The sequence below is a fragment of the Harpia harpyja genome, chromosome Z (genome assembly GCF_026419915.1).
Source record: "Harpia harpyja isolate bHarHar1 chromosome Z, bHarHar1 primary haplotype, whole genome shotgun sequence".
Classification (NCBI taxonomy): domain Eukaryota; kingdom Metazoa; phylum Chordata; class Aves; order Accipitriformes; family Accipitridae; genus Harpia; species Harpia harpyja.
Window position 1 is genome coordinate 12112987 of NC_068969.1, and position 23251 is coordinate 12136237.

Consider the following 23251-nt stretch of genomic DNA (forward strand, 5'->3'; position numbering starts at 1 on the left):
CTAGGTGACACGCTGTGATGAACCAGTCTCACCACAGGGTGCCACTGTCTCTCCAGGCACTGGACAGCTGGATGGACAGACAGCTTTTCTGTCTGTCCTTCCCAGAAGACCATGCACCATGTCCATGTTTTCATGTTTTCACTGCTCTCTTTGGGTGCCAGCTACAAGTGGTCCTGTGCTTGAGCTGGGGTGCTCAGTCTCTTTGAGAAGAGCTGAGGTTGGGCGGCTAAAACCACCCCTAAAATCAGGTGGCCACCATGCATGGGACAGGGCTTCTTCTGCTGTGCTAGAGACGATGCATTGGGACATGCGAGAGGGCTGAGATGCAGACAGGGCCCAGACTGCTCCCTGGGGTGAACTCAGCTGAGCACCAAACTCCTGAATATCAAAACATGCCACTAGGATTTTGCAGACTGGTGCCTTACAGCACAGGAGGAGCCCTGTGAAAAGAATGGCGGAGACAACAGAGTACAGCCCAGGTGGTATCCTGTGGTGCAGATTTATGCCTGATACTAGAAGTCAGTAGGTTGGTAGAGCAGCTCTGAAACAAGACAGGCACATCTCTCTCTGCAGTTGCTCAGCATCTGAACAGCAAAGCAGTTTCAGACAAGAAGTAATCCCCTGTCTAGTAGACTGATCTAATAAAAGCTGAAAGACTACTTTAGAGATAAAATGTCCTAGAAGAGTGGATTTTGGTGACGATACGAGGGTGTAATGCTGTCCTGGAAACCATGACTGCACCTTCCACCTCTGATGCCTGCAAGTCAGGTGAGCTTGCCAAAGGACAGCAGACCGCAGCAGGTACAGCACCAAGTGCCAGCTTTCCTTGGGGCCCTCAAGGTTATACCAAGGCTGCTAAATATCATGTCTTGTCTTGCTTCAGCCTGGCAACACCGAGGCACAGCGAGGACAAAGGGACTGAGCTCTGCCATCTTTATGCACTGGATGGAGGAGATGACACAGAGAGCAGCGGTTCTCGCCTGAAGTGGGAGGACATGTGCAGTTAAGGAGCTAGGGCAGTCTTTGGAAGTGGAAAGAGCAGAGTTACATTTGCACACACCACGTTTGGGCTGAAAGGCATGGCTTGTTAATAGAAAGGAACCATACATGTGGATTCCCCACCTCCTCTGTTTCACGTAAGCAGTGAGGAAGGCAGGATCTGAAGTGTCACGGTCCTTGCAGTGGCGCCCAGCAGTCTTCTGCCTGAGACAGCTTTTGTATCTGGTGTCCCAAGTGCTGGGCTCTAGCCTTAGAGTGAATCAGATGGGAAGAGCAGGTGGATTGGAAAGCAAAATCTCTCCTTCTGACACAGTTATGTGGGAGGTAACATGTTCAATTAGTTAGCGCCTGAGGCTACAAGTGAGAAGACATGGATTTTACTCCTCACTCTGTTACCAAGGCACTTTTTAGGCAGAAGCACTCCACTTCTCTTTGAACAGAAGTGTCCCTTCTATAACTCAGAGATGCTGGTGCCTGCTGAGCCTTTGAGCCTAGATCCATAAATAGAACATGTCAAAATATTGCAACATACCATTAACCTGAACAACAGCATGAGAAGAGACAAGCTAAGGACCGGCTTCTCCAGATGTCATTCCAAAGGCATGACACCAGCATAAAAACCTGTTTCAACCCAGTGAAAAATCAGAGGAATAGGGCTGAGGCAGGCAACACAGTCTCAGGGTACATCCCCTCCACGAGGCTTGCTGCAGCAAAGCTGGAAAATTAAACTTGAGGACAATCAAGCAGACTTAAGTTGAAAAAGATCTATGTGTGGGGTGGGCCTGAAACACTCTGTGTGTGCTGTTTGCTAGAGCAAACTTGATCAATGTAGGGATCTTCTAAAAAGGTGTAGGCTTTGTACAGCAAATTTCAGCTTAGCAAAAGCCTTGCATTCCTATAGAAGCAATCCCTAGGGCCCCAGGTGAACCACAGTTAGAAAACCATGCCAGAATTTATCTTCCAGTCCTTGAAATGACGCAGATAACAAGCATCCCCCTTGAAACTGTTCACAGTCAGACAGCTCTTACTGCTGAGAATAACCTGCTGATATTTAGCCAGCTATTTCCTTTAATTTCCTTTCTAAATCTTGGCTCATTTGTCCCATTTATTTCCCTGTTTACTATACTAAACTTCTCTTTTCTTTGCCTGCTATTCGCACCTTCAAATCCTGCTAATTATTTACCATGTTTCCCTTTAGCTGCCATCGTCCAAGCTACGCCAGGTTAGTTTGGTCAGCCTTAAACTTTCCTTAAAAGCCAAACTCCCCAGGTTGTTAATCATTCTCCCCAGCAGGGACTTGATTATAGGATTCAGGCCGCGGAAGAAAATTGTTAACTCCCCTGCCTTGCAATCAATAATTCCTCTACAGAAGCAGCCTATTTCTCCTCGCCTTGGAGGCGTGCGGCGACATGGATGCTGGATCACACAAGCGTTCGCCGTTGGCTGTGACGTTGGGTTGTGTGGGCCGGCCTGGAAGATACGATCGGGCTGTAAAAGACAAGAGCCTGCACACTACAGGCAGCGTCTAACAGCTCCTGCCCGCGGCGAGGACAGGATTCTGCTCGGGCAGGCCCAGGCCCGCAGGGGCGACCGTCCTGCCCGATCCCCGCTGCCCCTCGCTCCACACCAAGATGGCGGCAGGGCCTGGCAGGCCCTGTGCGAGCCGCTGATGCCACGGCTCCCGCGTGGCGAGGAGGTGCGAGGGCAGGCCGGGGCGCAGCGTGCGGGCAGCTGAGGGCCGCGGGGGTCCCACAGGGAGGTGGGTGAGCCCCAGCCCGGCCCGGGGGGTGGATGGGGACCCCACCGCAGCCCAGGGGAGTGCGTGAGGAGAGCGGCCGGTGTAGACCTGGCCCCCAGGCAGTGCAGTTCAGCACTGGGGCTCGTGGGGAGGTTTTGTAACTCCCATCTGTTTCAGGACAGGCTCGGGGAGGGGGCTCAGCGCCCCGGCGGTGACGGGTAACGGCTGCCGCCAAGGCCGCCCTCTGCTCGCTGTCCCGCAGGTGGACGGACGGGGACAGAGCACCTTTAAAGCGCGGGAGGCCCGCCCCTCGAGTCCCGCCTCCCGCCCCTTCCCATTGGCTCGCGCCGCTATTTCTTCTGGCCTTTTTGACAGAACCTCTCTCCGCTTGGTCCCTGATTGGCCCAAGCGGCACCCCTTTCGGGGACCCTCTCTCAATAGCGCCGCTGGGCCCGGCCGAAAAGGCGTCTGCCCTGGCTCTGGCGGGCCGCGTGCCTTGCCGCTCTGCTTTGAGCCGCTCTTCAGCGACGCTCCCTGGCTGAGGGGAGCGGCGGGGCCGGGGCCTGGGATGGCGGGGCTGGGCCCCCGCGACTGAGCGCCGTCGCCGGGGAGGCAGGGCCGGGCCGGGCCCGCGGCGGGTAGGAGCGGGGCCGCCGCCGGGCGGGGGGCTTACGGGGAGGGGCGCCGGGGCACCTCAGCCCGGGGCGGTGGGGCCCGTCCCGGCGGCAGGGCCTGGCTGCGGGGAGGAGGGGTGGGGGGGGGCCGCGGCCCTCTGAGGTGAGCGGCGGGGCCGCGCTTCGCGGCGGTGCGAGGCCCCGCGGGGCCGCCGGGCTCCGGCAGTCGTCCCCGGGTGAGAGGGGAGCCTGAGCGTACCTGTCAGGCTTTGGCAGCCCGGCCCTCGCTACCCGGCTGCCCTTTTTTTGCATATGGGGAGTCCGGCAGGAAAAAAAAGCTTCGTGCCTTGCCTGGGGCGCTGCGGTTCTTCGGTTACAGTCGGTATCGGCTCGGAGGTTACTGGTGGCCTGGCTAGACCTCGCCGCTCTCCGGGTTTCTGCCCTGCCCTTTGCCAACACTTCAGCGGGTGCCTGAGAGGCAGATTTATGGTCTCTCTGCTGACTGGGAGCCCTCCTATGGCAGCAGCGTCCAGAGGCACCTTTGCCTAGCCTAAAGGGTAGAAAGTAACTTAAGATTTTTCTCCAGCTCTCTGGTTCCTTTGGCAGCCTTTAAAATAGGCAATGCTTCCTTGCCAGCATAGAAGGAGGTGACCCTGTACTGCTACTTTGCTTCTCTTGCCGCCTTCTTGCTTGTTGTCTGTGCGCCTGCCTTCTAGAGGAAAAAAAACCAAAACCGAAACAAAACAACAAAAAACTTACGGTACTTCTTTCTGGAAGACATCCCTGAACTGGCCTTCTCTGTCTGATGGTTTTGCGTTATTGTTGATACTTTTGGTATTTTTATTCGGTTGTTTTTAGCGTTGCAGTTCCTTTCTTTTTAAGTTTAATTCAGAAAGAGGTGTGAAAATGAAACTTGGAGGAAAGAGAGGTCCTTGATCACTGGTAGAAAATCCTTTTCTTGTGGGTTCTAAGGGTGAAGTGCAACATGCAACTGTTGTGACCAAGAGTGAGGTTTGAAGAGCCATCTTAAAAAGGAAGAGAAGAAAAAAAGGTGTTTTCTTCTTTTTAAGCATTGAAGTTATTGAAGTAACAGTTGTATTTAAAAAGAGTTCTGGACAGTGCAGTTTTTTCTTCTACAAATACAGTGCTTTAAGGAGCAATCTTAACCCTAGTGCGATCTGTACTTGCAAGATTTTCTGATACTGTTTTCAGAAAGGAAGAAAACTTTCATTTTTTTATTTGAGCTGAAACTCTGGTAGTGTGTAATTCACCTTTATGTGGTTGGGCTTTGAGAGCACAGAGGATTGCCAGTGATTTGAGCCTGGAATTTCACTGAGCTCTGATATGGTTACGGTGCCATGAATCCAGAAAAACATCTCCTCAGTGGGAGGCAATCATTTTCACTCAAGGTGCATCTGAGACTTCCCCAGCACTCTGTCACAGCAACCTCTGAGTCATGCAGATGTTCTTGATCTGAATGCAACTTGTGAGTCCAGCGCCTGGACAGAGGAATAGGCCTCCGCCAAGTCAGCTTGACTTCAGCTGTAGTGTAGAAAACCATTTTATTTTGTTTTCTGGTGTATGGTGAATAGAACTGCCCGCTAAAAGAAAAAGGGAGACCAGGACTGCTGTACTGGTTTCCTCTTACGTGGCTACAGGGTGATTTTACACCCATTGCATAGGTTGGGCTGGCTGAAGTGAACAGCCCCATGGAGGCAGGGCGTGGTGAGTGATCTCTTGGATATGCTCAGCTGACTGGATTTATTTTGGACTAGACAGGACAAGGGTTTGGACAGTGTGCTGTAAGGAGCAGTGTTGCCAGGGATGACGAAGCCTAGCCGGATCCTTGCCATCAGTTCCTGGTCCTCTTGCCACGGAATTTTTGCTGGTGATTTCGACAGGAATGGGCCAGTTCTCCGCATCCTTGCTGTAGGCCTTTGCTATTAGAAAAGCATGACGATTGTGCTGTCTGGCTGATAGCTTTGGCTGCCCTTTCTTATCGTGTTGGATGTTCCGTTGCTCTGCCTTTGTGTATACTCCACCTCGGGAGGAAGTATAGGATACTAATACCAGGCTGTAGCTAGCAGCCTGGCTGAGAGGTAAGCTTGATTCTGCTTTGCCCTTTGAAACCTCGTGACTGGACCTCAGTTACATGTGGCCAACTCCTCTCCTTATCAGCAGCTCGCTTCTGTTGCGTGATAGTGGTGACTTCTAGCGAAAAAGAATGGAGCCTGTTTGTTTTTTTTATAAGGAAGATGTTTTTCCCATGTAATTCTCTCACAGCTTTATACCTGAGCTCTTTTCAGTGGGACAGGCAGATCACATTCTTTGTCCCTGAAGAGATATTACGAGGGTGTGATGGTTTGCCGTTGATGATGTCATACTACCCATGCTCTGTGAGGTTTTTCTCTGCCCTTTCCCAGCTTTTTAAAGATTTTTTTTCTGCGTTGGCAAATGTGAACATACTTGTCCTTGCTGCTACTGAGATGCAGAGCTGTTTCATAGGAAGAGAATGGAGCAAGATTATTAACAGAAAATCATTCTCAACGGTGTCAATTCAGAGAAGTGAGAAGCTGGAGGGAAGAGAGGACACTTCTAGGGATAAGTCTGGAATGTGAAGGTTGTTTGCTGGAACCTCTACTAGAACTAGGATTTTTGGCACAGATTTTGCCAGCTCAGCACAAAGTTGATCTTTCCAGGTCTGCGTGTGTTTATTTAATGTGATGTCTCTTGTGCAGCACAGCATACGGCAGTCGCAAAAGAAAAATCCCAGGTCAATGAGTATCTGTCAGCATGGATGAGTCAAAGGGAGGGTTTGTTAGCGGAGGGTGGGATGATCCCCTTACCGCTCAGAAGACCTGGGAAGAGTCTAAGCCTCTGAAGAGAAAGAAGAGTCTGTGGCTGACAGTCTTGAGCAGTTTGTGGGGAAGGTGCTACTGAACTCTGAAAGCTCGACAGATGACACAAGGCCGTGCTGATTCTTTCCGAGTTGTGAATCACCCAGAACCTCGCAGGGAAAATACCTTCTGGGTCCTCTCATGGAGACCGTCAGTTTTTGCCATGCCAGCCAGGGCTAAAGTCAAACGGGGAATTTTTTTGAGATTACAAATCCTGGATTAACTATAGCACACAGACTGCTAGAGTGCTGTCTCTGGTAATGTGCATCTTGAAGATGCCAGAGATTTTTTTTTTTTTTAATCTGTGTGTTGTCTGTGACCTTTTCTTTGGGGAGTGCCAGGAGAGGTGATAGATAGGACCTTGTGTTTTTATTCAGGTCATAGCTAGTCAAGTGCCTTAAGGGTGAGGGTTGCTGTTTTAGGGTGAGAAGAGGAGAGGATTTGGACAAGGTGATACATTGAATCAGAAGCAGGCTTAGTAAGGTAAATCGGGTCAAAACTCTAGTATATACTAAATCCTGATCTAAAGTACTGTGTGCCATAGTCCACTTAAGCGTCCAAGGTGATTGTAGAACCAACAGAAGGATAAACTGCTGCTGGTATGGTTTCTTCTGCCAAAGCCAGCTGGCATGGGCAAGAATTTTTATGGATGGCAGAGCAGAGTTTCCCTTTAACTTCTGGAGGGACAGTTAATATCGCAGCAGTGTAGGGCCTGGGGGATGGACAGATGGTGGAAAAGATGTGACTTCTCTCAGGGAAGGCAGTACAAAGAAGTTCCATCAGGGGAATGGGAAGTTCTGTCTTTTCATCTTTCTGAGAGACAGGAGAGGTGTAAGGTAGGGCAGGTGAAAGAACAGTGCCAAGATTCTTCTGATTCTGACCACAGCGCTCTGCTGCCTGAGAGTTTGACCTTAGGAAACCCATTAGATAGGACTGTGTCTGGTTTTGGGTTTGTAAACTACCAGTGATGATGCTGATCCATGTCTGAGAAGGGCAATGCAGTTGAGACTGGTGGATGTAAAAAAGCTGGAGAACTTTATGCCAACAGGGTTTTAGGCACTGTCTTTTCACAGCCTTACTGTTGTGCTTAAAATCAGAATAGTTCTGGTGTCTTGCAGAGGGTTAGGAGAAAAATGCTGAATCTTGGCTTTTACCAGTGTTGGTTTTGGAAGATAAAGAGTCTGTACAGTCCCTTTAGGTAGAAGTATGTGAGGCTTTCTCTGCTCTCAGGCTGCAGGGTTGGGAACAGCAATAGGTTTTAGGTAGGGGCCTTCATTTTCTCTTTGCAGTAGTTGAAATAAAATCATTGACTGTAACTTCTTGATCTTGGGAGCTAGAATGATAATTAATGTTCTGGTATAGCAGGGTTTCTGTCTCCATCTGATGATGCCATATATTGCTGCTGAGTCTTGATTTCTTCTGTGAATCTGCCAAAGCTCAGAAAAATCACAAAATTTAATCCAACATAGTATTACATTATTTTGAAGGTGCTTGTTACTCTGATACAAGATAGTGTTTTTGTACTGTTCACCCTAATGGCTATGTACATAGTAAGCACAGGTGGCATTTCATTGTGTAATGCAGTCTTTCAGATGATGATAATTTGCTGTAACAAGCAGGAAGCAGTTGTGCAGGGGCCTAATGGCAGGGATGTGGTTTTTTAGCTCTGACTCACAACTGATTTAATGTTGCTTTTTGTCTCTGCTGTGGTTGCCTTGTGCTGTGTTTGACCTGGACCAGAAAGAAGGCAGGATGTTCCAGTCCGTGATGTCTGTGAGATTCTCCGCGTCTGACAACATCACGCATTCGACTGCCCTGGTGACAGCACTGGATAATGTGACAACTTTGTCCCCAACAACAACGCAGGCAATTAATGACACCAACATCACTGTGCCGCACAAGTGCCTGTTGTTGCTCTATGAGGACATTGGGAAGTCCAGGTGAGACGGAGGAAATGGGACCACGGTCTGACCCTGGGCCAGGGGAAGGAGCTTGCTTTCTCAGAGTTTGGTTGAGAAGGGACTGGGGCTGGTGCCTTCCCTTCTAGATGTTGAAGAACAGGAAAAAACCTGTTTTATTTACTTTTTGCAGAGTCCGCTACTGGGATCTTCTGCTCCTGGTTCCCAATGTGCTTTTCTTTATGTTTCTTCTCTGGAAGCTGCCCTCTGCCAGGGCCAAAATCCGGGTCACTTCCAGCCCAATCTTCACTACATTCTACATACTAGTGAGTACCACTCTGTGCTTTTGAACTGATGAGTGAGTGTTTTTTTTATTACCACTCATGAACAATATCACTGAACTAGTGGAGAGAGAGCCTAGACCAGATCTCGCAGGGATAAAATCTATTTTTAGTTGAAGATGTACTACAAGAAGTAGACAGATATTTTTTTTTTCACTGTCTGAATTCTGCTTTTCACAGATTCTTGGACCATACCTGCTGGATTTGAGTGGATTTTGTTCTCCTGTGGTGATTTTTTTTTCTTTTCCTTTTTTCTTCTTTTGTTGCTTTGTTGTCTTGGAATCTAGTATCTTACACTTTCCTTGCTCCTTGCAGTAAGTAGCATGTGACACAAAACCAGCTTCTCACTGAGGTAGTGAAAGTGAAACACTGGAGAATAATTTGTGTGAAGCTGTTGAAAAGCTTGGTCATCTGCTGTAGAAAATAGTGATGTGACAGGGTTCTGATTAGTCTGGGAATGTAGAAACCCAACCCCCTTAGTTTCTTTCCCATCATATCAAAGTGGTTGCTGACTTGATGATGTTCTTGATACTTCTTAAGGTGGAAACAGAATATACAGGCAGTACAGTTACAGTTCTCAAACATCTAAGATCTTGTCTGTTCTCTTCTGCCCAGTTTGAAAAGGCACAGGCAACTTTTGATCACGTTAAGGTAGTCTTGTTAGTAATCTCTGAACATCATACCTATTAACTGTGATACTGCTCACAGGGCATAGTAAATGCACCTGAGGACCTACCTGAATTTGTTTACAAGTACCATTCAGAAGCTTTATTGTAGGTGCTTTTTGAGGTCTTGCCTTGCCTCAGTGTGTAGCATAATGTGCTGGCTCTTCCTCAGTTAGATTAGTACAGGTTGTAGAAGTAAATGTGTGTTTGAATTGGGTTAGATGGGAGGCATCCTTCTTTGGGCTGCATACGGGTACTGGCATGGCAAAACCCAAACAGCATCAAAACCAAATCTGAGCTAGTAGCCTCAACTGAATCTTTGGTGGGAAGCCTTGTTAGCTCTGTCAGGCCTGGAGTGTGGGTACTGGGCTTGTGCACAGTTTTGGATAACCAGGTATGCACACAAATGCTCCAAACTTTAAAAAATACTACCAGCCATTTCCAGTCTGGATTTAAATCTTCCTTTATGCTTCCAGTAATGCACACGGCTCAGTAGGAAGGTCATGCAAAAGGCTTTGAAAAGCAAAACTGATAAACCAAAGGGAAGAAAAAAGTGAACTGACTTTATGCTGTTGACTTTTTCGAAACAGAGTGAGAAATGGAAAGTGATGAAACAGCCTTAGAGGAAAATGCTTTCATTCAGTTTGATCTTCTAGAGTATGTTATTGGGAAATGAGCATGGAAGTGTGTTCTGTGAGCATTTCCTTTCAAACGGCTGTTTGTCATGTCTTGAAGGAATGCTTTCTTGTGGAGACAGTGATTAAAGCAAAGTTAATAGATTGGGAAGAGTCTCTGCCTACTTAGAGAGGAAGCAAAAAGGGTGTGTTTTCCTCTCCAATGAGTTGTTGCTGCTCTAGAACACCATTATACTCGGGGACCATTCTTTTTTGTCAGTGCTTTGTCCCAAAGTTTTCTACCCCAGGAGGGAGTGTTGTATTATTCTTCTTTCATGCCATTTGCATCCCATCTTCCTCTAAGGAGGAAATATTCAGCTGTAGGTGGCTTATTGGTCATTTCCATTCTCCAACCACCTTAGAATCATCTTGGACTCTTTTTGTTCTCTGATAGATTTAGCTGTCTCATACCTGCATCATTAGAATTAGCTGGTGACTTGGAGAATTTTATCTGGAAAAATCTGCTTTCTTAGAGGGTAAGTCTGCACAGCAGAGGGTAGGTATATCCAACTGAGCCATTAATTGCATTGTATGGCTGTGACAGCACAGGAGTTGGTAAATTAGCCTTGCTGAGCTCCATGCTGTCATGCTTAAATGGTACATGAACTGACTTGGGTATCTCTATGTTGCACTGTGCCGCAGGGTAAGATGTTTTAAAGCTGTTGGCTGCAGCTGACTTTTTTCCTCTGCATTCCTGAGCATTGTCAGTGTTGAGTGAGAGAACTGCAGATTTCAGTTTTATCACAGATCTGAAGTGTGGTAGTTGGTGAGTGGCTTCTGTTATCTGATGCGATTGGTTTATTCAGCCATACCAAGCAGTCGATCTTGTAATTTGGAGGGATATGGTTTTTTGTCTGGTTTTTCTCTTCCCCTGCCCCAGTGGACTGAAGGGTGGGAAGACTGTTTGCCTGTAAAGATACTGTTCTAAGGAGTGAATGAGACGTCTTCAGAGCTGTTTAATCTGACAGTTGAGGAAATTTGTTCCTTCCTAAATTCTAAGCCAGTACGCCTACATCTAACAGGCCTGAGGAATCTTCTTCGGCAAATTAACTCTAATCTGCTACAGGAAATCCTTGGTACACATTATCAGTCTTGAAAGCTGACCTGGAAATGGCATTCCAAAAAGGTTTCTGGTCACTACTGCATATGTGCCTTTTCACATGAGTTCACTTTTGGTATCTTTTTGTGTAGGTATTTGTGGTGGCTTTAGTTGGTATTGCCCGTGCTGTTGTCTCCATGACTGTGAGTGCCTCTGATGCTGCCACAGTTGCTGATAAGGTAGGTACAACACTGATTTTGGAGGCTCTGCTTTGTGCAGTTCTGATCACAGCAATCTGCTACAGCTTCCTTTTTATGTGCATACAAGAAGAATGTGTTGTTTTTGCAGTACTCATATCTGTGTGTACTATGGAATCCTGTGCTGATAGCTGTATCTAAATGATCACAACATCCAGGGCTGTAAAACAATGGACTTCCTAAAATAGACACACAAATAGTAGCAGCAAAACTTTCCTGTTGCAGGGATGGAATGACTCTGCAAGAGCTAAACATTCAGATACCTTTAGTGGATAGGCAAGACCTGGCCTTTGTTACTCTTGCAATATTTGAGTGGCTCTTTGAAAAATATTTAATTCTTTTGTATTGAAAGCAAATAAAACTGAATTACCTTTTGAGACTGATGTCTGAACGTCCTTGCAGCCACTCTGAGCACAGGGCAAACTCTTAGCAAACAGGAAATAGCTTTGTACATGCTGTTCCTTTGTAGTCATTTGACTTGTAGCAGAATATTACCTAAACCAAAAAGCTCTGTAGTTCTTGAGCTGTTAGAGGAAGATGAGCCACCCACAGACTACAGGTCTTCTGGCTTTATTCTCTGGGATCAGTGTGGTTCTTTTGCTTTTCCCTTTAATATTACCTGTCAAAGCATTGTAATTCACTGCTTGTTGTGAGTGGCTGGATGTTTGTAGCATTTCCATTCGCCTCTGTTGAATAGATGTAGGTCCAGGACTTGAATAATGGCGAAGAGGTGAGAAGGTGCTTTTCTTCAGCTATCCTGGTGTTGCTGCTAAGTGCACCTTGCTGGGAAGTTGTGCAGTAAGACAGATACTCTGTCAATTTTTCCTGTAAACACATGTTCTATCATGTCTATTACGTTTCTTTTGTTTTCTCTCATTCATATGTGTGTATACATATATATATATACTCACACGCACTGTGTATTTTCTGAGATTAGAAGTGTCTCATCAAATGCCTCTTAAAATATTGTGTATCCTCAAGAGAAAGTGCCATTCAGTGTTCAGAGGAAAAGCATTAATAAGCCAGAATCTGGGTTCTTGTTCTAGGTTTGACATTGATTTGTTGCATGACTACCTGGAAAGTTGTCTCACCTGCTGTTTTTTTTGGTCTTGTTTCACCGAATAAATCATGGGAATGAAAATAACAAGCTGGAAGTGGGAGGGCTTTAGAGTTGAATATACTTCAGATTTAGGGACCAGTAGCTTTGGAGGAGTGCAGAATACTGAGTTTGTCCAGTCATAACTGTGCTGCAGAATCTACTGTGTTAAGAACTGGCCCTGTTTAATATACTTTTGAGGTAGTCTTTGGTTTGTGCTCCTTGGGAGTACAGCAGAAAGAACACATCCAAGACAAGTGACAGATCCTCAAGTGTGGCAAACCATGGTAACTTCCTCTCTCTGTAGTCATGCTATTTGCTTGCTCCCACACAACTGTTCTGTTTCACAAGCATGGACAGGGCTTGGAACAAGCATATAATTAGTATCCCTACAAAGCATGAGGAGGGTTTGTGGAAATGACCTGCTTCATTCAGAGGCTGCCATCTCCTGGAGCAGAGTGGAGTTTTGCTGTATTAATTTCCAGCTGGTTCCTGGTTCCATCTAATCATGCTTGTCTGGTTTCTGTTATCCCTCAGATCCTGTGGGAGATCACAAGGTTCTTCCTTCTGGCGATTGAACTGAGTGTGGTGATTCTAGGCCTTGCCTTTGGTATGTGTCAGGAGGTTTTTGAGTGCTTTGAATGTTTCCTATTCCCTTTATTTACACAGAGGCTGCATCTGTAAGTTTGTGGAGGTGCTGATTCTATAAAGTGAAGGAGCTCTAGAATAAAAACAAAGGACAAATTGGGGATTTTTAATTAGAAATGGCTGAAAGCCTGATTATATTTGCAGATCTATGGCTTGTGTGATTTCAGGGTTTATATGTGCTTTATTTGTCCTGCATGCATGTGCTGAAGGTGTGTACAGCTTAGGTGAAGATGACTTACGCAAAGATCAACAGTCTGATCTTTGCTTCAACCCTGTTTTATTTAAGATGGTTCCTTTGGGGGTCCTTCTATCCCCTCCTTGGTTGGTTTGATTCCATCCTGGCTTCCTTCAAATGCTTTTAACTGCACCTGCAATCTGTAACTCTACTTTTTTCAGTTGTACAAGTGAAAATGCTGTTTGGAGCACCTCTTCCTGAGGGTCAGAGGTAGAGGAGAGGGATTGGTAGGCGTCACTGTTGCATCTGCCAGTGGGACATCTGAGCACTAGCTCTTTCATCTTTTGGGAGCTCATAGAATAATTTAGGTTGGAAGGAGCTTCTGGAGGCTGTCTGCTCCAGCATATTCCAGTGCAGATTTCTCTAAATTATGTAAGCCCTTCTCCCCTGCTCTAACCCACTCTCCCATCAACTTTTTTTCCTGAGAAGAAACATTACAACATCTCAGTGTACATGATACTGGATTAATTCCTGACGTGTTTTTTTGTAACCCCAGTGGAAGGACTTAGTTACTTTCTCTATATTAGTATGGGCAAGAGGAAAGCAAGTTAAAACCTGTTGTTTTGTTAAGTATTATTTCGTCTGTGAAAGGCTCAACTCTCCAAACAGCAAAGCAGTTTCTAGCAGTTAAGTGAGCTTTAACCTTCCCTTGAAGGCCTCTGGAAATACAAATGTTTTCCTGTATTTGTTTTGGAGAGAAATGTTTTTTACCAGGGCTGGGATCACATCCTGAGTCACTTCTGTATTCCTTAATTCCAGGTCACCTGGAGAGCAAGTCGAGTGTGAAACGTGTTCTGGCAATTACTACAGTCCTGTCTCTGGCATATTCTGTCACCCAGGTGAGTACATTGGAGCAGAATATTTATTCTTTGCAAAAGAGGGGACTTTGCTTGGAGTTAGGCAGTTAGGTGTGGGACTCCTATCTGGAAAGTGGCAGCTTTGCTCTTTGGATGAGGTTCTGGGGGAAGACTGGATGCTTGTCACCATGTATGAGGATCCCCAGAGCATACACCAGACTGTATCTTCCTGTCCTCTTTATGGCATGAACGGCTCAGCCAAGGTGAAAAAATGAAATGAGGTTTGGATGGATTGCCTTGTTTAGTGAATCTTGGAACAGTAGTGAGAGTTTTTTCACACCTGAGCCACAAGTTCTGAATCTAGCCTCAAGTGCCGTGAAAACTACACGGAAAGACCTGAGGTGTGCTTGCCAGATAAGGGCAGTGCAGTGGCCCTCTTGTCTCCTGACTCTTTGAGAGCTGAGAGCTCTTGCTTCCCTTCAAACTAGCAGCTGGCTTGCTAGCTCAGCTTATTAGCTGTGTCTCCATCTCTCTGAACAATGCAGTATGTGTCTGGGTTTATTCTCCTCCTTGGTATGTAAGTGGTCAGCCCTGTGTCTCTGTACTTGTGGCAGTGCCAGAATAACACACAGATCTTTGTTCCATGACCAGGCTCTTGCTTGCGGAGGCAGTGAGCTGATCATTACCACATGATAAAGCTGGAGGCGCCTCATTAATATCAAGTGGTTGAGCTGTATCTGGGTTCAGTAGTGCTTACAAGCACTTTTCTCTCTCCACTGTCTGTATGGTAGCTTCTGTTCAATCCATTTTTCAGGAATTCAAGTGAATGAGACTGTCCTTTCCCAACTCTTGCACAAGTGGGGGCTTTTATATTCTGGATGTTTCAGCAGGAAAGGTCTACTTTAGAGGTAGAATGGAACTCAAGTCTATTTCAGACAACTGCTTGCATCCCCTATCCCTTCAGTCTCTCTTCTGGAATGTCATTGATGCTGGTTTCCTTCGCCACTTTTTTCCCCTTACTTCTTGTCTTCAGTTTTTTTTTCTTTTCTTGTGTGAGCTTAACTTGGCCTAAGCAGGGCATTGGTTGGGTCTTAGGTGGCAGGGACAGCTGTTGTCTGAACTTCTTTAAATACAGTCTCCCTTGTCCAGACACCCACTCTAGTGAGGGTGCTGCCTATAACAGAATCATGTTGGTGCTACTTCTGTCCTAGGGCACTCTGGAAATCCTGTACCCTGATGCCCACCTCTCAGCAGAAGACTTCAATATCTATGGCCATGGAGGGAGACACTTCTGGCTTGCCAGCTCCTGTTTCTTCTTTCTGGTAAGTATTGGGCATGTGTTATGAACTCTGATAGCTTCTTTGTATTTTCTAAATGGGGTAAGGAAGATGATTTGTGTGTAATAAGGCCCTAGTTCCCCCTACTGCCTGATACAGTGCAGCATTGATGCTTCTCATGAGGCGGGGAAGCTGAAGCAATAAAGGTGTGGTGGGAGTGGTGTAAACTGTGGCACCTGAATTCCAGCTGAACTTAGATGTTCTTCACTCCCTTGTTTCTCAGTGACCAGCCTTTTTGTGCTGATGGGGGTGAGGTGTGGGGCCTTTGCATCTGCACTGGGTTTAATATCAGAGGGTCTGTGCCTCTGTCCCGAGATATCTAGGGAGTGTGTGACACCACACACCACCCCTGCCAAGATTGTTGAGTTCAGTTGCCAAGCAGCTGTGGAACAGTTAGTTCTTTGTCTCAACAGGTCTATTCCTTGGTGGTGATTCTTCCAAAAACTCCTCTGAAAGACCGGATTTCTTTGCCCTGTAAGTGACTGTGGTGTGTTCATAGTATAGATGGAGACATTGACAGGATAAAACATAGGTGGGAGTAAGAGGTTCCTGTATGTGGTTGTGCTGTAGATACATCCCTCTGTCTCAGGGTACAGATACATGGCAAAGGACTGAGAAGTTATCCCTGGACAAATAGTATGTTGTGCCTTTTGGAGAGCAGAGTAAGAGCAATTATATTGCTCCTTCAGTAGCTAAACAATTACATTAAGAAAACAAGATCTACTGCTCAGTTAATGATACAGATGTAATGTAAATATATCATCTTCAGAGAGCCATGAGAAATGGCTTCTTAATAGTAGCTTCCTCTGAAATGCATGTATGATGTTAAAGTGTACATGCTGGTCATCCCCAGGAAAGAAAGGCTAATAGGGAGCTGCTTAATAATTTTTATCTGGGCATTTACTTTATTAGGATGCTTCTCTCTTTTTTCTTTGTTGCAGAATATCTGCAGTTCTTGAGTAGGGAGAGAAGCTGTAACTAAGATAATTGCATTGGGCTGTTCTCTCTCTAAGTAGTGTTGGCATCTATGTGTGGGTACCCTGAGGGAGTGGTTATGTGTGGCACATGCCACAAGCAGGTGGTCCTGGGCCTCATCTGCCTAGTGTCCAGCATACCCAGCTGCTCCTGTCCGGGTCTCCTGAGCAGTTTTGTTAGTGCTGTACATTGGAAGGGCACAGCTTCTGCTTCAGCTGTGGGGTTTTTTTTGTTTTTCTTACGTTCAGTTATGTGACTGACACTGTTTCCAGATGCTTGCCTATAAAATGTTTGCATGTGTTGCCATGACCATGTGTTTTAAAAACCCATCTTGTGTGTGTGTGAGATGGGTTAACCCTGGCTGGACGCCAGGTGCCCACCAGAGCCGTTCTATCACTCCCCCTCCTTCTCAGCTGGACAGGGGAGAGAAAATATAACAAAGAGCTTGTGGGTCAAGATAAGGACAGGAGAGATCTCTCACCAATTACCGTCACGGGCAAAACAGACTCAGTTTGGGGAAAATTAACTCAATTTATTACAAATCAACCAGAGTAGGGTAATGAGAAATAAAACCAAATCTCAGAACACCTTCCCTCCACCCCTCCCTTCTTCCCGGGCACAACTTCACTCCCGGATTCTCTACCAACCCCCAGCGGCACAGGGGGAAGGGGATGGGGTTTACGGTCAGTTCATCACACGTTATTTTCTGCCGCTTCATCCTCCTCAGGGGGAGGACTCATCACACTCTTCCCCTGCTCCAGTGTGGGGTCCCACCCACGGGAGACAGTCCTCCACGAAATTCTCCAACGTGGGTCCTTCCCATGGGCTGCAGTTCTTCACAAACTGCTCCAGCATGGGTCCTTTCCACGGCGTGCAGTCCTTCAGGCACAGACTGCTCCAGCGTGGGTCCCCCACGGGGTCACAAGTCCTGCCAGAAAACCTGCTCCATGGGCTCCTCTCTCCACAGATCCGCAGGTCCTGCCAGGAACCTGCTCCAGTGCGGGGTTCCCACGGGGTCACAGCCTCCTTCGGGAACCCACCTGCTCCGGCGTGGGGTCCTCCACGGGCTGCAGGTGGATATCTGCTCCACCGTGGACCTCCATGGACTGCAGGGGGACAGCCTGCCTCACCATGGTCTTCACCACGGGCTGCAGGGGAATCTCTGCTCCGGCGCCTGGAGCATCTCCTCCCCCTCCTTCTTCACTGACCTTGGTGTCTGCAGGGTTGTTTCTTTTACATGTTCTCACTCCTCTCTCCGGCTGCCGATTACTGTCTGTCCCAACTTTTTTTCCTTCTTAAAAATGTTATCACACAGGTGTTACCACTATCGCTGATTGGCTTGGCCTTGGCCGGCGGTGGGTCCGTCTTAGAGCTGGCTGGTATGGGCTCTCTCGAACACAGGGGAAGCTTCCAGCAGCTTCTTACAGAAGCCACCCCTGTAACCCCCGCCGCTACCAAAACCTTGCCACACAAAGCCAATACAGTGTGTGTATAATATACAGGAGGGTATGGTTTAGTCCACTATACCTCCATCAGTCCTGCCAGCATGGGACAGGAAAATGCAGTCTTAATTCTTCAGGAGCTCTTTAGCAGGCAAGATGGTGAGATGCATCTGTTGGGTTTGCCATCTCCATCAAACAGATTTGCACTGGACTGGTGCATATGAGGTTGAGCTTCATCTGTGTCCATGTCTTTCCCATAGCCAGGAAGAGTTTTTATGTTTATGCTGGAATCCTGGCGCTGCTGAACCTGGTGCAGGGCCTGGGCAGTGCCCTCCTCTGTGTGGATATCATAGAAGGACTATGGTATGTATGCTGGGGGAGGAGGCCTGCAGCCCGGTTTCTCATGTTGCATTTTAGTGTCCTTCAACACTGCTTCTCCCAAGAAAACAAACTTGTGCTGTGTTCCTAAGAAGGAGTAAAGCTCTTGGTTCTGTTTTGTGCCAAAAGACCTCTTAAGTGGTCAGGAAATGCATGGTGGAGAGGTCTGTGGAGCTGCATGCTCTGCAGTGGTCTTGAGGTAGTGAGTGAGAGTAAGAGCTTGAGTCTGCTGATGCCTGGCCATTGGCTCATGTTTCGTAGGTAATAAGGGAGGAATGCTAGAAATGGCATGGAGATAATCCTTACTTATGTCTGGAGTCTTGTTCTGCAGGGATCAGTGTCATTTCTGAGTCAAAACTGGGAGCATTGAGGCTGTGCTTTTGGTCAGACCTTGGGTCTTGGCATGGTTCCCTCTGAGTGTCTCGGAGCAGTGACACATGTTGATGGCAATGACTGTTACTTTGCATCAGTCTGAATTTGTTTAGCACAAGACTTTTACTGTCCTTTGCTTGGACACTCTGGAGGGAAATTGGATTATTCTGGGGGGATGTGACTGGTGTTCTCCAGCCGTATTGTACTTGAGTGCTAAATTCCTTCATGTTCCCTTTTGCTGTTGACAGCTGTGTCGATGCTACCACGTTCCTTTACTTCAGCTTCTTTGCACCTCTCATCTATGTGGCATTCCTGAAAGGCTTCTTTGGGTGAGTAGCAAGGAACAGGAGTTTATATTGCCATTTAATTGTTTTGCACTCAAGTTTTCCCCATCTGTAGAATAAAGGCAGTGACTAGAATGCCAGTTAGGGAAACAGTTTTTAATTTCTGGCCTTGAAGTTTTTCTTGTGTGACCTAGGCCTGCTTGCTTCTATCCAAGACTCCTCTGTATGCAAAGTAGAGCTGATAGCTATGTTCCTCTCAAACATTTATGAGGATGACTTCTTCATTGTCTGCATCCTGTTTAGTACAGAGTTTTTCTGCTGAAGTTAACTAAATGGTTAGTGAGGGATTGAGTCCTGGAAGGTTAAATGGTCTTCTGGGTGGGTTTTGGGACAGGTTTGTAGAAAGGATCTAGGGGTTAGGTAACTCTTTGGCTGAGGACGACCCTACAATGGGCCCAAGAGTCACCAGTTAAAAGCACTTGGGAGTGTGATTCCTGGGTCGGGATTGCCACCGTGTGGCCACTCAGAGGAGATGCATCTTGGTCAGAAAAACCGAGTGTTTTAGTGTAGGCTTTAGCTTTTTTTGTCCATAAGCAAGAAACAGCAGTCTTTAAAATAACTAAGAACATAAAGTACTCCTAAAATATCAAAATGTGCCTCTGCTGCCTTCTGAAATCAGAAGGGAACAGTGTCTGGAGTTAGAGGTGGAAACTGCTGATTCACAAGTGTTTGTTATTTTGGTTTTCCTGATGCACACAGGTAGAACTTGAGGTGGACTCCTGTTCTGTTGGTTTCAGTAACCAGGCTACTGTGGAGTCCAGTGGTGTTTGGATGCTGTTGCCCTCAGTAATTCAGAACTCCCAAAGATGAGAACACCTTTCCCACGCTAGAGTCAGGATTCTGCCATTTTTATTTCTCTTAGGTGAACTTAGTCCAAAACTACATTTAGCATTACTTTATGGCAATTACTCTGCTAGGTATATTTCAGGACTGAAAGCTAGTGTGAAGAGTTTTTAGGGTCTGAATACATAATTTCTTAGTGCTGCTGAGTTTCAGTTAAGTGGCTGTGATACTACATTGCTTAAGCATGTATTTTAAATCTTTAATCACTCCAGGTCTGAACCGAAGATCCTTTTCTCCTACAAATGTCAGGTGGATGAACCTGAGGATGTGGATGTGCACCTACCCCACCCTTATGCTGTTGCCAAGAAGGAAGGAATGGATTCTGGGTTCTACTCGAGCACTCAGATTGACACCACAGCCTACCTGGATGACGTGGCCTCTATGCCGTATCATGTGGGCAGCATCAACAGCATGGACAGTGACCGCTGGAAAGCCATCAATGCCTAAGGCAGGGCTACCCACTTTGTATGATGCCTCCTTACTTTCCTTCCAAACTCCCTGATACCACAGCTGTTAGGATGTCCATTGGAAATCTGTCCTTGGCTATCTGCCATGGCTTTCCTCTCTTCCTTAGGATTTCCGAAACCTATTGTGGAATTAAGTTGGCAGCCCAAATCCTGTTGGAAAGAACATTTTCTGTTGCTACCTGAGAACAATGTAGAACAGTTTTGTTCATAAACATATAAACACAGAACCTTCCTGATCCTCTGTGTTCCAGATGTGAATACAACCCAGAAGATAGGCTTGACTGGCACCTCTTCCTTTTCAATGACTGAAAGCACTTGTCTGCCAATTAGGGGAATGGTGTTTAGGGATGACGGTCTTGATTTAACTGCTGTATTGTACATATATAGAAAGAGTTTGGTGGTTGAAACCAAAGATAGTCTTCCTGGGCTTTTTCAAGCAGCATGGTTGCCTGGGTCTTGTTATAATGCAGCAGCATAGGTGGTGACAGCAGTGTCTGAAGAGCGAAGCTGGTCAGCTGGGCTCATCTCTGGTTTCAGCTAATACTGTTGAAAATCGTAAACTGCAATTGCTAGGGGTTAAAAGGAGTGTTCCGAGTGTGTGGGAAGAAGAGACGTATGAAGAGGAATGAACTGTTCTTTGTGCCCTGGGAGCATTTTGGGGGGCTAGTAGCTAGCAGTATGGGTGTGAACTGACTGAACAATAGGGAGGCAGAGGGACAGACAGTGCTGCTGTCTAGCTGAGCTGAAGTAGCTGTGAAACAGTCTATGGAGGCTGTACTACTGTGCATCTGAGCTCACAGGAAAATCTAAGTAACAACACTGAATCAGGGCTGAGTTTCAAGAATAAAACCTGTGAGGTAGGTGCATTCTCCATCTGCACCCTGCTTCATGGCTCTGGCAGGGTCTTGGTGAGTGCTGTGAAGGAGGAAGCTGACTCTGCAGATGAAGGCTCCACAGACGCTCAGGTGCTTGAGGCAGAGCAGAAGCCCATGATGAGTCCGAGCTGTCAGTATTTAGTGACTGGAACCTCTCAAACACCATAGGCATGCTAGAATCAAGCTGGCTGGTGTTCTAAGTTGGGAGGCAAGTGGGAGATGGATGGGTTTCTCTGGCAGTGTCCTTCTCTTATGTTTCAGTTCAGATCCCTAGACTTCTGCTAGTCTGAATAGGTTTTATGGCTCGATAGGTTGAAGATACTTAATGTGCATGTGGAGCGTGATGCATTTAAAGACTATCTGGAACTTGTTATTAACCTCTTCTGTGCCGGAAAAGGGACTACTGTTGTCTGAGCTGTCTGGCATGCGGTTTCAAGGGCTTGTGTTCCAGTCCAGGGACTGTTCAGCTGAAAGCTGCATCAGGCAGGTTTCTGGGACATACTGTGCTCTCCAAGGATGAAGAGGTGTATTCCTCTAGCTTCGGGGGTGCTTTCCTACCTGAGTCCTCCAGGTAGGTGGAAGTCTGCTATAAGCAATAGCAACTTTCCAGTAAGGATGATAGAAAGAGGGAATTTGAAATATTTGGGGACTCTGTGAATCTCTTGCCCCAACTCACTGCTGTTCCTGAAGAATATTGAAGTAAGTGTTTCTGGGAAGTAGTCATGCAGGGTGCAGCATGGAGGTGTTAGTTTGGATCATGAGCAGGTAGAGGAAAGCATTTGCTACCAGGTGTTCCCACCATAGGGAAAGAAAGTTCGGGTAAGAACACGAAGTTCAAATTGGTTGCCAAAACTATGCAGGCTCTTTGCTTATCTTTTTTTGTTAATGAGCAATGCAGCCTCTCTGTTCCGCCTGTGGACTTTGCCCTGCAGATGTCTAAGTAGCACTGGCACCTTGAAAACAAACCACCCCCCCCCTTTTTTTTTTTAAATTTACTTTTGAGGAAAAAATGCTTAAGTTTTGTCTATGTGCGAGAGCTGAATTGTCTCATGTAACTCAACAGCCTTTCACATTTCCCCTCTGTGCAATGACTATGCAAAGGCTGGACAAGCAATTGGCCAAGTCAGCCCTTGCCACATTAGAGAAGTGTTCCATGCTCCTCCTGTCACTTGCTGTGAATTGGCCTGAGCCACGCTTGCTTGCTTACTCTAAAAGGGATGGATGACGTGGTGCCTGAATTTCCCTGCTGCTGCTCCTAGTGCTGCTTACAACACTGATCCCGAGCTGCTGTTAGAAAGCGTGGGGAAACCTGCAAAGCTTCCCTGGAGTTGGTGGGCCTTGAACAGAGCCAAGAGATATGAAGGTCTTAAAGCAGTTGAGAAATAAAGGAGCAACTGCTTTTCTGTCCCAAGGAGTATTTGCTGACTCTCAACACCCTGACTGAGAGGAACTTACCTGCCTTCCTTGGTGATGATTACGAGCAGATTATGAGTTTGCCTTTTTATCAGCTGAATTCAGTGCTGAAGGATCACCTGTGCAGGTGGTCGACATGTCCATCCTGTCCTTTGCTGGCAGGACTCCAGTATTTCTGGAGTGCCCCATGTTCTGCTGCTGAGGAGCTTCTGCGCTAGGTCATGGACTGACCTTCCTACTGTTGTATTTTTATGTATATATAATGCTGTAGGCCATATTCAAAATGGTCCTTGAGCAGAAGTGTGATATGTGTGGGGGGGTTAAAAAGAGAGAAAATAATAGAATAAATGTATATTTTTGTTTGTAAGATAAAGAAATAAAATTGTTTGGCATAAATGGTCATACTTTCTTTCTCAAATGATCCATGTTATGGAGAAAAAATAACTTTCAGATTTTTGTTTTTTAAATCCCTAAACAAATATGGCAGATGATAATGGAATAACATGATGTCCTTTTGTCAGAGATGGATTTTTCCTTCTTGGAAGGCTGTTACTAGGACAGCTGATGACTCTGCAGAGAGCGGTCTCCAGGTCTAAATAATTGTCAGTGAAGCCTTTGACTCTTCTCTTGGTAACTAGATCTTGCTGTTCCTGGGCATGTCTAGAATCAGGGGTCTTTGCTATAGGATATCTTTGTTGCTTGAGAAAAGGCTTATGTGGAAGTTGGAATTGACTCTTGCTTATTTCTTGTTCTGGGCTTTGAAATGAACCCGGTGTGTCAGGACTAGTTTTCTGGCTGCAGGGAGGGCATGATAGCTGCTGAGTAATAGCTAAGCATGCTGGCAGTAATCAGCACCCATCAAGTTCTCTTTGGCGGGGGTTTACAGGCTGGGGAAGTGGGGTGAGCT

General features: G+C 46.6%; 1 protein-coding gene across 3 annotated transcripts; it reads left to right on the forward strand.

The window, feature by feature from the left end:
* The first annotated feature begins 3182 nt into the window (after window positions 1–3182).
* TPRA1 (transmembrane protein adipocyte associated 1) lies at window positions 3183–22740 on the forward strand. 3 transcript variants are annotated; one of them, XM_052777382.1, is made up of 11 exons: window positions 3183–3375; window positions 7989–8188; window positions 8340–8472; window positions 11018–11104; window positions 12756–12828; window positions 13861–13940; window positions 15110–15220; window positions 15649–15709; window positions 17913–18015; window positions 18651–18731; window positions 19802–22740. In XM_052777382.1, the coding sequence occupies exons 2-11, from the start codon at window positions 8001–8003 to the stop codon at window positions 20034–20036; spliced, it is 1152 nt and encodes a 383-aa protein (XP_052633342.1). In that variant the 5' UTR covers window positions 3183–3375; window positions 7989–8000; the 3' UTR covers window positions 20037–22740. The 3 variants fall into 3 exon arrangements, with proteins under 3 accessions (XP_052633342.1, XP_052633341.1, XP_052633343.1); XM_052777381.1 differs by lacking the exon at window positions 3183–3375 and adding an exon at window positions 3709–3729; XM_052777383.1 differs by lacking the exon at window positions 3183–3375 and adding an exon at window positions 3801–5450.
* The last annotated feature ends 511 nt before the right edge of the window (window positions 22741–23251 follow it).